Source organism: Rhincodon typus, chromosome 18 (assembly GCF_021869965.1).
Source record: "Rhincodon typus isolate 14 chromosome 18, sRhiTyp1.1, whole genome shotgun sequence".
NCBI classification, from domain to species: Eukaryota; Metazoa; Chordata; class Chondrichthyes; order Orectolobiformes; family Rhincodontidae; genus Rhincodon; species Rhincodon typus.
Window position 1 is genome coordinate 13,359,341 of NC_063349.1, and position 14,369 is coordinate 13,373,709.

Sequence of the window (14,369 nt, forward strand, 5' to 3'; positions counted from 1 at the left end):
CCAGTGATAAAGAATTAGAGCACAATCTTGATAATCATAAGTGTCAGTATGGTTTCGAACTCGGAGCATCAGCGTGGACCCGGACTCCCGGCCTCAGCGTGGACCCATACTCCCGGCTTCAGCGTGGACCCATACTCCCAGCCTCAGCGTGGACCCGGACTCCCGGCTTCAGCGTGGACCCATACTCCCGGCTTCAGCGTGGACCCATACTCCCGGCCTCAGCGTGGACCCGGACTCCCGGCCTCAGCATGGACCCACACTCCCGGCTTCAGCGTGGACCCATACTCCCGGCCCCAGTGTGGACCTGGAACCCCGGCCTCAGTGTGGACTGGGACGCCCGGTATCAGCGTGGACCCATACTCCCGGCCTCAGTGTGCACTGCGACCCCAGTCCTCAGCGTGGACACAGACTCCCGGCCTCAGTGTGGACTGGGACTCCTGGGCTCAGTGTGGACCCGACTCCCAGCCTCAGCTTTAACTATCTGCACTGTACTCATTTGAGCACATGTGACAATAAAGCTAATTCTTCTATTCTTGGAAAGCTTTTGGAATATTCACTTGCCTGCTCTGGACAAAAGGCGAGTGTTAATAACAGCATCCTCTCCAATATATTGCATTACCAACTGGTTGTGTACATTGTCTGAGAGTCGGGGCATTGTGAACAATGAGTAAATATTTTTTAAAAATTCTTTCCGATATACTGTTCTGTTATAGATGTTGATACTTTTAATCAACCTGCCCAGCTGTATAATACCACACCTCTGAAGCGGAATGGAACTATATTCTTTTGTGTATGCGTACAGATACTATACATCCAAAAGGCCAAATCACTGATTATTGGCTGCAGTCAGAGTACCAAAAGAACAATGTATGATTCCATAGCACATGCTAAGAAACACATTCAACGTCTGTGCAAATGACATTATGATTATTTCAAACTTTGGGAAGCACTAAGGCATTAAAATATACTGGAAACATTTATTCAAATGTTAAATCATAAAACCCAGTCAACAAACTCAGATTTCAGATTTCCAATAAACCTGTTTAAAGTAACCAAGAACTTCAATTTTTTGGCAAGTTACATTTTAATAAAAACAATTTTTAAAAAAGCAGGTAAACAGATTGATTTTGTCGGTATTGTTTTGCAAGCTGATACTGAAAGGTATACTCCTTTTTTCTCTATCTAGTTGATTTCAGTAAGCATGCTTGTGCCTCGACTGGATTTTAGCATTCATCTGCTTATATTATCATAATCTTGAGAAGAAACTAAGCAAAGAATTATGACCTGTGAGAATTCATTTGGCTTTCCTGATAAATGCTCTATCTCTACTGAAAGAGAACATATTTTTTTCTTCCAGCGGAAGGTAAATAGTCAGGCTTTGTTAATAATCACCTGTTCTTTAAGGATTCCCTCCTCCCCTCCCCTCCCCCTCTCCCCTCCCCCCTGTAGCTTCAGTGTATCTCTGTTGTAGATGTATCGTGAAGTGTTAAACTCTATTGGCTATCTCTTTCCAAGATAACTGATCAACTGAGAGGACAAAGGGACCTCTTTGTGATAAGGTCAGTCATTTAAAAACTAAAGTAAAAAAGCTTTGTGCAAAGTGCTAATTTTGTCTGTGCTCAACCCAGTGATGTTTGAAAATCTATGTTGATTTTAAAGGACACTCCTTGCGCCTTTGAGGCACGGGAGAGACTGATCCACCAAGAGGCCCCACATGTTGCTGCATCAAACAAGATGTTCGGGATTGTTCTGCTTCACTGAGGCAGAAAGACAGCGAATTACCCTTGTCACGGAAACTTTTCCGAATCTTTCATAGCCTTTCTGCCGCAATTCGATTCGTCTCTGTTTAAAGCCACTCACTGTTAGAATTCCAAAATGTTTTAAACTCTCATTTAAACTCTCATCACTTGCTGAACTGAGAGTTAGGCAGAAGCTACTCCAAAGAAAGAAGCACCCATCAAAAGGAGATTGCGTCCTGGAAACAAGAGTTTGCTAAATTCTCCATCGAGAATGTAAGTGATTCAAGGCAGGAAAGTGATATTGAGGGTCTAATCTGTGATTACATTGAGAGATAAGCCACAACAACTGTTTTAGATAAAACACAGGTGTTTTACTGCTGCTCTGAACAGCTACACTTTTCAATAATTGCAATAATAATGTTATCTCTTTATGAACGGAATCCAACAGTGAAATGTAATGCAATTTGTCTTTAAGATGATGAAGATTTTCACTGAGAACAAAATTCTTAATTACTTTTCTGGAACTAGCCGTTTGGCTCAAAAATACTTCTCCAAGAGTTTTAAGGAAATACTTGACATCTTAATACTCCGGAATTATCTGTGTATGCAAGATTTTGCTTTGTACCTGGTGCTAAAATAGACTTGGTTCTGGTGCTGTGGTCTGCACTCCTAGTTAATAAAACAGTTGTAACATATGGATGGTGGCAATTTATGGAATCAGACTCGTTGAGAGACCATACTTACGTTCAAATGCAATAATGCCTTGTCTCTCAATGTAAAATTAAAATTCACCAGGGAGAAGTGTGTAGTTAGAATTTACCAAATGTATTTTAAATCTCTTTGTACACTATTATTCATTAATAATTTCCTGATGGCCAGACTAAAATATTGCAAATTACACATTAATAAGATATCATTAATTTACCCACAACAATGATTTGTCCAGTCAAGCATCTCCACAATCTTAACATCTACTGATTTATAATCCCAATATCAAATGGAATTTAAATACCCTGCAGCGACTTCTATATTCTTTTGTGATTGCTGTCTAAATCTCTCTGGATTAGACACCACAACTGTTTGTTCAGGTTTCACACTTCTAACATGTTGCCAAGTTTCAGTGATCCCCTTTTGCTAAAATCCAGGCAAACATGACATTCTGACATTTCAATCAATACTTTGTTGTGTGAAAGGACTGAAACTATAAATGTGCATGAAACAAGGCCTTGTATAGCCTTAGCGTTCCTCAATGTTTGTCCTAAAACATTCGAAAGGTTACAGCACGGAAAGAGGCCATTCAGCCCATTATATCTACGCTGGCTTTAACTATTACAGCATGCTGCTGGCTGGAATCCCACACTTTTGCCCTCTGTAAACTTGAGAATATTGATTTGGCCACTTTTGGAATATTGTGTGCAGTTCTGGTCTCCCTGCTATAGGAAGGATGTTGTTAAACTTGAAAGGGTTTAGAAAAGATTTACAAGGATGTTGCTGGGGTTAGAGGGTTTGAGCTATACGGAGAGGCTGAATAGGCTGGGACTATTTTCCCTGTAGTGTCGGAGGTTGAGGGCTGACCTTATAGAGGTTTTAAAAATCATGATGGGCATAGATAGGGTGAATAGCCAAGGTCTTTTTCCCAGGGTAGGGGATTCCAAAACTAGACAACATAGGTCAAGGTGAGAGAGGAAAGATTTAAAAGGGACCTAAGGGGCAACGTTTTCACAAGGAGGGTGGTGCGTTATGGAACAAACTGCCAGAGGAAGTGATGCTGGAGGGTACAATTACAATATTTAAAAGACATTTGGATGGCTATATGAATAGGAAAGGTTTAGAGGGATGTGGGCCAAATGCTGGCAAATGAGACTAGATTAATTTAGAATATCTGGTTGGCATTGATGAGTTGGATTGAAGGGTTTGTTTCCATGCTGTACATGTCTATGACTCTATAACTCAAATGCCCATGTCTGAACTCGTATTAAATCATGTTCCCCTCTCATCTGTATGTTCATTGATCTACATCGGCTCCCAGTCAAACAGTATCTTGATTTTAAAATTCTCGTCCTTGTTTTTGAATTATTTCTTAGCTTAGTCTCTCAAAACTCTCTGAAATATCTGCACTCCTTTAATTCTGGCCTCTTGAACCTTGCCAATTTTAATTACTCCAATGTTGGTTACCAGGCCTTCAGTTAGCTGCACACTAAGCTCTGAAATTCTCCACCTTCTCCAGTCTATCTCTTTACCTTGCATTCCTCTTTTAAAACTTAAAACTCATAATGCTTAATAATCCCTTAAAACCTGCCTCACTGAGCAAGGTTTTGATAATCTTATCTAATCTCACTTTATGTTGCTTGATGTCATATACTATAATGCATTTGTTTAATGGTAAAAATGATAATTCAATCGTAACTTTTAAAAACACCTTGGGATGTCTTTTACCATTAAAACTGCTATTTAATTATAAATTGTTCTAGCAAACCTGTCTCCTTGGCAATTATTCATCTGCTGTTTGTCCTAGCAATGTACCCCAACATGCTATTTGTGTTTTCTATGGTTTAGGACCCTGTATGTAGTCTTTCAATATGGTGCTGACACTGATGCTTATATTCCTGTATAGCAAGTGTGTGTCATGTACACATGCCCAGAAATGCCCAAATGCAAATACATTACAGTGCATTTATGCACATGGACATTTTACATTAGGAGTTTGGCGGGTGAAAATGAAAGGAACTGTTCAACCTACATTCTTGACCTATTTTAACTTTCAATAAAAGTTTTACAAATCTAGAGTTTTGGCCATTTATCTTAATTTGACAAGCTATACCCCAGGTAGTTTTTTTTTTACCTTTAGTATTGATTACAAAGAAGAATGGGGCAATTTTTTTCTACAGCCACTAAATGTTGAAAGCCTTTTTCTGTTCTCTCAGATTACAGATACTGTAGTGCGATGATGAGACTTCATGGCTACATCAACCACAGAACCGACCCTGTTTCCATGGCAATTACCCAGCTGGCCCTCCTTGTTTCCATTGGCTTCAATCAAGCACTGCGTCAAACTGTGAATCCATTGAGAGAGAACTCCCCCTTCACTGCTCTGTGGAATGCACCCATCGAACTATGTGAGAGCAAATTTGATGTTACTGTAGACCTGAGCCTTTTTGAAGTCATCGGTAGCCCTATAGAAACTGCTACAGGGCAACCCATCACAATATTCTACCACAATAGGCTTGGTTATTATCCATACTATGACGAGATAACTGGAGAGTCATTTAATGGTGGTATCCCCCAGCTGGCACCCTTCGACCTTCATTATGCGAAGGCAGCTGAAGATTTTCAGTATTACATTCCTTCAAAAGAGCCTCCTGGAATTGCAATAATAAATTGGGAAAACTGGAGGCCTCAATGGATAAGAAACTGGGACCAGAAGGATATTTACAGGACAAAATCAGTCGAGCTGGTTATGCAACGAAACCAGTTGTTAAACCTGAGTGATGCAATTGTGATCGCCAAGAAGGAATTCGAAGAGCAGGCAAAGAACTTAATGTTAAACACTTTAAAATTAGGCAAGTCATTAAGACCAAATCACTTCTGGGGATATTACTTGTACCCAGAGTGTTACAATTACAACTACAAGGATAATAATAGTAACTACTCAGGGAGTTGTCCTGATATTGAAATAGATAGAAACAATGATCTTCTCTGGCTGTGGAATGAGAGCACAGCACTGTTTCCATCCATCTACCTGCAGACAATGCTCCGAGCTTCAGTCAATGCTGCTAAGTTTGTACGACACCGGATTCAGGAAGCAAAGCGAGTCGCATTGCTTTCCAAACAGGAATATTCACCTCCTTTGTATGTCTACACGCGGCCAGTTTTTACCAATGCTGCCAATGACTACCTATCTGAGGTAAATTACATCAGACTAACAAGAAAAACACTTATGGTATTTGCCAAAATTAGTTGAAAGATTAACAATTTCTTGCAGTTTCTGAATGTTACAATCAGAATAAAACATGAAAACTTTGGAATGGTGCATGTGATATCAATTAATTCTAATCATAAGGAATTATTTTCTTCAAGTCAACTATAAAATTTATTGTTTTTCTGCAAACTTTCTCCTTTTGCAGATTGACCTTGTCCATACCATTGGGGAAAGTGCGGCTCTGGGAGCGGCTGGGTTTGTGTTGTGGGGCAGTTTGAGTATGACTGAAACAGAGGTAAATATGCATGATGTTTACCCGTTTATGAGATTTGTCATATGAGTTTTGTCATATTGTACTTATTTGGAATTGTCAAAGCCAGCTCTCTGTACTTTTATTACAGAGTTATTGCAGTACCTGGGGTGAAACCAAGTAAGACAAAATTTTGTAGCTCCAAGTTTGATCTACAGCAATGGCATAAGTGACATTTGGCAAAGCAGAGGTAGGGATGCTCATTAATGCTTGGGTGGATGGTGAAAAACAAATTCAGCCATGATTCATACTCATTCTAATCAGTCACCCTCACTGGAAAGTGCACATCCATGGTGTTAGTTTGGAAGAGATGGTTAGATCATTTAATTTAGTTACACGTGGTTGTTCCCACTTCCTTAAGAGTCTCATGGTGGCTCAGTGGTTAGTGTTGCTGTTTTGCAATACTAGGGTCCTGGGTTCAGTTCCACCCTCAGGGGATCTGTGTGTGTGGGTTTCCTCCCACAGTCCAAACATGTGCAGGTTAGGTGGATTAGCCTTGGGAGATGCAGTGTCATAAGAGGTGGGATGCTTTATGGAGGGTCAGTGTGAACTTGATGGGCTGAATGGCCTTTTCCCACACTTTAGGGATTCTATGAAATTACCCAAACCCTTTCCTACTCATGCTTTAGTGATGATCCCATCAGGCTAGAGTGGGACTCTGAGGTAATGAATAAAATTAAATTGTATTAAGCATGATCAAATAAAACATTGCACTTATTGAATCTAATAACTAAGTCAATTGAACCAATGAAAAACTGGTAGAGTGGGATTTCCACTCCCTCAGAATTTGAGAGTAGTAGTGGGAATGATGGCTCCATTGGGTAGGAGTCCAAAAATCAACAGTCTGACTGTTGTAATAAACTTTTGCGTTTAAGTCCTCCCTCCTTCCAAGAGGAAATTATTTCCTTATCTTCATATGACAAGAAGCCTAACTATATGCATTTGCTTTTCTTTAACTGCACAACTCTTTTGAAATTAACTTCCCTTCCCAGTTAACCTCTGACCAACTTGGATAACCAAACATGCACCTGTCGACATTGGCCTTCTGCTTCCAGTGCAGGAGAGTCCACAGCTTCGTCTGCCTCTAATGAAACCCCAATATTCTATGTCTTCACTTTTGCTGTGACCTCGACAATAGCAACAGACAATTTGTGACAGAAAGGGTCATTTAAAACAGAAGGAAAGCGGGCAGCTTGTGGTAGAGAGAGGGACATTTTAGTGCAGGAGGAAGGCATTAGCACATGGCCAAAGGAAAGAGTAAAGCATCAATTTGAAAAAGGAAGTACATCTGGTTGAAGAGCACAGTGAAGCATTAGTTGGGTGGCATGGTGGCTCGGTGGCTCAGTGGTTAGCACTATTGCCTCACAGTGCTAGGGTCCTGGGTTCGATTCCATCCCCAGGTGACTGTCTATACTGAGTTTGCATGTTCTCCTTGTGTCTGGGTCATGTGTTCTGGTTTTCTCCCACAATCCAAAGACATCCAGGTTAGGTTGATTGGCCATGCTAAATTACCCATAGTGTCCAGTGATGTGTCGGTTAGGTGGATTAGCTGTGGGAAATGCAGGGTTACAGGGATAGAGTAGGAGGTTGGCTCTGGGGGAATACTGTTTGTTGGGTTGGTGTGGACTTAATGGGCCAAATGGCCTGCTTCCACATTCTAGGGATTCTACAAATTCACAGGACATCTGGTTGAAGGGCACAGTGCTGCATCAATATCAGATGTGGTGTGCATGACTGTAAGTAAATACAGTTCAACTGCATGAAGAGTGTGGTGATGTGTGAATGGGAATCTGTAATGGGTGGAGCGTGGACTCCAGTCAGTCAGAGGGTATCATAAGAGTTAGTCCAGGAGCCTGGCCATCCCTACTTCTAGAGTTGGCTAAGATCACACAGGAGGTTGGTCTAAATCCCGGGGACCAGTTCCCTTTCGATCACTGTAGCAAATGCATATTCTAAAGCTCACCATTTTGTCCTGAAAATCAACTGAAGACTCAAGCTTTCGGAGCCTCACTCCTTCTTCAGGTGCCAGTGAGAGAGATGGCATCAGTGTCCAATACCACCTCTCTCACAGACACCTGAAGCAGGAGTGAAGCTCCAGAAGCTTGTGTCTTCAAATAAACCTGTTGGACTATAACCCGGTGTGGTGTGCTTTTTGACCTTGCCCACCCCAGTCCAAAACCAGCACCTCCACATCATGAAAATCAAGTGTAAAATGAGCGTTCAATGTCAACAAAGCAGCACTCACAGTGAGAGGGGTCCCAACCAGAAATGTCAACTTTCTTACTCCTCTGATGCTACCTGGCCTGCTGTGTTCCTCCAGCTCCATACTGTGTTATCCCTGACTCCAGCATCTGCAGTTCTTACTATCTTGGAGGTGCAAATTACTTGTGTTTTAAAGGGGTGGAGTTCATGCTAGAATGTGAAGCCACCTACAGAGCTATTCCAGCAATCAGGAGATTATTCAGTCCTAATCACCTGGTTTCAGGTCCCACTTAATTTCTCAAGAAGGGTCCTGACCCAAAACGTCAACTTTCCTGCTCCTCTGATGCTGCCTGGCCTGCTGTGTTCCTCCAGCTCCACACTGTGTTATCTCTGACTCCAACATCTGCAGTTCTTACTATCTCTGAGTGAGTTATAAACTGAGGCTTGTCAGCTCTGAACATTTGTGAGCTGCCTGTGCAGTGGCGGAGTTCGACTAAGTGATCCCAACCGTGAGTGTGAGATACCAGAACGCAGTGGCTCAGTGGTTAGCACTGCTGCCTTACAGTCCCAGAGACCCAGGTTTGAGTCTAGACTTGGGTGACTGTCCGTGTGGAGTTTGCACATTGTCCCCATGTCTGCATGGGTTTCTTCTGGGGGCTCTGGTTTTCTCCCACAATCCAGAGGTGCGTAGGTTAAGTGGATCGGCCATGGGAAATGCAGGGTTAGAGTGTTGGGTGGGATGCTGTTTGGAGGGTTGGTGTAGATTTGATGAACCAAATGGCCTGTTTCTACTGTGTGGAGATTCTGTGATTCAACACAATCTGGTTTCTTTGTTTTGTCAGATGAGCAGCATAGTTGTATTGTGAAGAGCCTTTAAAATAGCCAATTTAACTAAACTAAACATCTAAAAGGCAGGTTTCCTTATGGTGGATGAAAGTTCAAAAATTAAGAAAATATGAAATGAGTAAGTGATCAGTGAACTGCGAGATTCAGTGTAACTCAAATCTATTATAGGGATTAATTTAAAATAGAATAGTTTAACAGCAAATGTTCATATATTTTTTGCTTTCTAACTTTTCCTCAGAGTGGATTACTTGTTACAGAACTTTGCCCAATTGAATCCAATTGATCGTGTCAATCTATTCCATCATTTATGTCTGGGCAGCAACATTGTGATTTACCCCCAGCCTGTTTACAGGATATCACAAGGTGCTGGGTCTTTCACTTTGTTAAATTATGTAATATAAACTCAGCATTGTAGATCTAGCACTGGATGTCATCAATGCTTTATTCTACCAGCATATTATGTCATGGATTCTTGTCAGAAAATAAATTTAGTTGAGCCAGTTCTTTTTGTCTCAGTTTTCTGGGAATATTGCCTCTGAGTTTCAAGCTTCTGGGTTCAAGACCCCTTCCAGAGTTTGAGTACAAAAATTAAATCTGACACACTGTGAGATGCTGCACTGTTAGAGGTGCATTCCATCACATTAGAGTTAAGGCCATCTGCCTGCTTGGGTGGATGTGCCACTGTGTATAAAGGGGAGAGGGATATGTGTTTGGTGGTACCATCCTGCTGGAGGTGGCCAAAATGGTGGTGGCTGATCCTTTGAATGTGGAGGTGGTGGGGTGGAATTTGAGAATAACGAGAACCCTCACGATCCTGAAAGGGAGGAAAGGCGTGAGCACAGAATGTGGGAAAATTTGTCCAACCTGGCTGAGGGTCCTGTCAGCCATAGTGTGCGGGATTCCTTGGCTGAGGATAAAGGAAGACACGTCAGAAGCATCCTGATTGTGGAAGGTGGCATCATTGGCACAGATATAATGGAGACGGAGAAAGTAGGAGAATTAATGGAGTCCTTACAGGAAGCATGGTGTGAGGAAGTGTGGTCACGGTAGATGTGAATATCAATGGGTATATTATTGGATATTAGAAGACAACTTATTCATGGAAAAAGAAATGAAGAAGTCCAGAAAAGAAGAGTCAGAAGTGGACCAAGTGAAGGTGAGGGATGAATGGAAATTCAAAGCAAAGTCTTTAATTATATATTTGTTTTAGAATGTAGTTAACTCTTGTGGTGGAAGAGAGGCTTTCCAGCTGTAACTCTGTCTGCCATTTGCACTGAGAAAGATGCTAATGATGCATTTTGAGAAACTCTGTATATGTCAGAATGTGCAATTACAAGAAGCTGCAGGTCAAAATTTCAACTTTGAGCACTGGCTTTTAGGAAAAGCTGGGGTCTGCATAAAACAATAATGAAGCCACTTGAAGATGCAAAATACAGCCTTTCGGATATATGTAATCATGATATTGTGGAATATCTAATTTTCATGTTAAAGTGTACTTGAAACTTTAGCTGATCTCTCCTGACTGAAGAAAGAAAACATCAACTTAAAAATATATGTTTTGCACAATTGTTTGGCTCAATATTTCCTTGTTGAACTATATTTAGATGAATGGATTACAAGAAATAAATTCCAATTCTAATTAAAGTATTTACAGAAACCCCATCAGAATTTTTTTTGTTTGGCTAGAATACTTTTGAATAGGAGTTAATCTATTGTTAGAACTAATTATTTTAAAGATATGATACTGAGGCATAATGAGAATTTCAATAAAACCATTCATCAGATGAATTGTGTTTACACAATAAGCACTGTAATATGTTTTGTGTCAAGAGTCTTTTTACTTGGTCTAGGCATTGCCCTTCATTATAGAAGCAAAACCATGTTTAAAATCAAAGACAACCTTGGTTTGGAGGCTGAAATTTGCAAACAATTTACTGATATGCAACACCTGAGAAATTAATGAACAGCTTTGTTAACCTTGATTCTCACAGCTTTGAAGAGGTACTTCAAGGGGGCAATTCAGGTCAACAAATAAATGTCATAACTGAGAACAGGTGTCAAACCAACTATGCACAGTAGCAAAGGGCTATGCTTGTATTTTACTCAGTATTTATTGTGCCTCAGTAGTCTATAATTGTTAGACTTGGGAGAAATGTTTTGTAATTCTGTGGTTGTATTTTACAGAAGGTGTGTTTGGATGTTGCCAACTATGTTAAAGAAGTCCTGAATCCTTATATTGTTAATGTGACATCTGCAGCAAGGCTTTGCAGTAGAATACTGTGCCAGAAGAAAGGACGGTGTGTGCGAAAGAACTGGGCCTCCCCTGATTATCTGCACTTGAACCCTGCGAGTTTCCGAATCAGCCGAAGTGACAATGGATACACAGTCATGGGACGAGCTTCCTTTGAAGATATTCTCTTTTTGGCAGAGGCGTTCACTTGTCAGTGTTATGCAGGGCAGAAATGTGAGCCTGCCAGTGGCATTGTGAACCATATCACTGAATTGGATGCCTGTGTTAATCCTTACAATTGTATCAATTTAAATCCTTATATAAAATCGTCCACCAAATCAAACATTATTGATCCAACTTCAATCCATCCAACTTCTGCTATTTTTTCCCAAAATTCTGCTTGTTCTAAGTATGTTTCTGTATATTCCCCTTTAGCTACCATAATTTTTAGCGTACTTTACAAAATTCATCAAATGTGATTTTGTTTTCAACTATGTGCTCAATTCTGTCCAACTTTAATTACTAAGCACCTAGAACTTGGATTCTCACCGGGAATGCTGGGCTGTGACCTGTTGAAATAGTTCATTTAATGTATAAATGTCAATGTTCTTGTCCTTGGATATTACAGGATATCCTGTCCTTCAAATGATTGGTCAACTTGATAACTCAGCCTTTTGAGTACATCACTTTGAAGTAAAGTGTTGCATGTTTGTTTCCTCATGAGCCGTGTCAGTCAAGCTCATTGTTTTAGCTGGGTGAGTTCTGTCAGCACACAAAGAGCACACTGAATAGATTCCTACCAAATGGATTATGATTCAAAAACATGATCAATCTCTGTGGACAACTGTTTATGAACTGTGCAATATATCACAGAGATTAAATTGCGCTTTTTGATGGCACATTTATAACATGACTCAACAAATTCTATAATTAGAAATCAACCTCTGAGGACCCTGTAATCCTAAATTCTTCTTGTACCCTCAGAGAGAGCTGCCATTCAGAGGTTGGGGGTTGCTTCAGCACAAGTTAGGAAGGAAATATCAGCTTGAGTATTAAAGAGGGAGAAAATGTACTAGACAGAAAACTCCTCTACTTCTCTCTACTGACAGTATGCCACTCCTTCCCCAAACTCCGTTTGTTACTGTGAAGTCAGTTTCTAATGAAAACAGTAGTCTGTGCTGTAAATATCAACTGGTTGAACCATAATGTACTTGTGCGTTGAAGTCCTACTCCAGAATTTAAACACATTATCTAAGCTGACTTTATTGAAAAATCACTGCCTTTTTTAGCTGTTGAAGATACTGTTTGAAGGACAAATGTTGTCCTGTCTCTTTGTGAAATTTTGAATAGTGCCAAAGGCCTACTTTGTCTCAAAATGATCTGTGTCATAGTCATAGAGATGCACGGCACAGAAATAGACCCTTCAGACCAACTCATCCACGCCGACCAGATATCCTAAACTGATCTGCTACCATTTGCCAGCATTTGGCCCATATCCCTCTCAACAGTTGCTATTTATATACTCATCCAGATGCCTTCTAAATGTTGTAATTGTACCAGCCTCAACCACTTCCTCTGGCAGTTCATTCCATACATGCAGCACCCTTTGAAAAAGATGCCCCTTAGTTCCCTTTTAAATCTTGCCCCTCTCATCTTAAATATACGCCCTCTCATTTTGGACTCCCCAACCAGGGGAAAAGACCTTGGCTATTCACCCTATCCATACCCCTAATAATTCATAAATTTCTACAAGGTCGCTGCCTCAGCCTCTGATGCTCCAGGAAAAATAGCCCCAGCCAATTCAGCCTCTCCTTATAGCTCAAACCCTCTAACCCTGGTAACATCCTTGTAAATCTTTTCTGAATCCTTTCAAGTAACGCACCATCTTTCCTACAGCAGGGAGACCAGAATTGCACACAGTATTCCAAAAGTGGCTGAATCAATGTCCTGTACAGCCTCAACATGACCTCCCAACTCCTATACTCAATGCACTGACCAATAAAAGCAAGCATACCAAATTCCTTCTTCACTATCCTATCTACCTGCGGCTCCACTTTCAAGGAACTATGAACCTGCACTCCAAGGTCTCTTTGTTCAGCAACACAACCCAGGACCTTAGCATTAAATGTGCAAGTCCTGCCCTGATTGGCCTTCCCAAAATGCAGCACCTCACATTTATCTAGATTAAACTCCATCTGCTATTCCATGGCTTATTGGTCCATCTGATCAAGGTCCTGTTGTATTCTGGGGTAAGCTGCTTCGCTGTCCACTACTCCTCCAATTTTGGTGTCATCTGCAAACTTACGAACCATACCTCCTATATTCACATTCAAATCATTTATATAAGTGACAAAACATAGTGGACCCAGCACTGATCCTTACAGCACGCAAGTCGCAGGCCTCCAATCTGAAAAACGATCCTCCACCACCTCCATCTGTCTTCCTCATTCGAGCCAATTTTGTATCTTTTTCTCCTAGATTCCATGCAATGTAGCCTCATTAATCAGTCTACCATGCGGAGCCTTGTAGCATGCCTTCCTGAAGGCCATGTAGTCCACCGCTCTGCCCTCTTCAATCTTCTTCATCACTTCCTCAAAAAACTCAATCCAGTTAGTGAGACACGATTTCCCATGCACAAAGCCATCTTGACTATCCCTAACCAGTCCTTGCCTTTCCAAATACATGTAAATCCTGTCTGTCAGAATCCCCTCCAATAACATGCCCACCACCAATGACAGGCTCACCAGTCTATAGTTCCCTGGCTTTTCCTGACCACCTTTCTTAAATAGTGGCACCACATTAGCCAACCTCCAGACTTCTGGCACCTCACTCATGGCTATTGATAATACAAATATTTCAGCAGGGGGCCCAACAATCACTTCTGTAGTTTCCCACAGAGTTCTAGGGTACACCTGATCCAATCCTGGGGATTTATCCACCTTTATGCATTTTAAGACATCTGGCACCGTCTCCTCTGTAATATGGACATTTTTCAAGATGTTGCTATTTCTTTCCCAAAGTTCTCTAGCTTCCATATCCTTTTCCACAGTAAACACTGATGCAAAATACTCATTTAGTACCTCGCCCATCTCCTGTGGTTCCACACATAGGCAGCCTTCCTGA

At 41.1% G+C, this 14,369-nt stretch overlaps 1 protein-coding gene across 2 annotated transcripts; it reads left to right on the forward strand.

Annotated features, from left to right (window-relative positions):
* Positions 1-1,429: 1,429 nt before the first annotated feature.
* LOC109927766 (hyaluronidase PH-20) lies at positions 1,430-12,517 on the forward strand. Of its 2 annotated transcripts, XM_048607404.1 has the most exons (5): positions 1,430-1,559; positions 1,660-2,012; positions 4,664-5,643; positions 5,864-5,953; positions 11,201-12,517. In XM_048607404.1, exons 3-5 carry the CDS (start codon positions 4,684-4,686, stop codon positions 11,723-11,725), a joined length of 1,575 nt encoding a protein of 524 aa, XP_048463361.1. In that variant the 5' UTR covers positions 1,430-1,559; positions 1,660-2,012; positions 4,664-4,683; the 3' UTR covers positions 11,726-12,517. The 2 variants fall into 2 exon arrangements, with proteins under 2 accessions (XP_048463361.1, XP_020383361.2); XM_020527772.2 differs by lacking the exon at positions 1,660-2,012.
* The last annotated feature ends 1,852 nt before the right edge of the window (positions 12,518-14,369 follow it).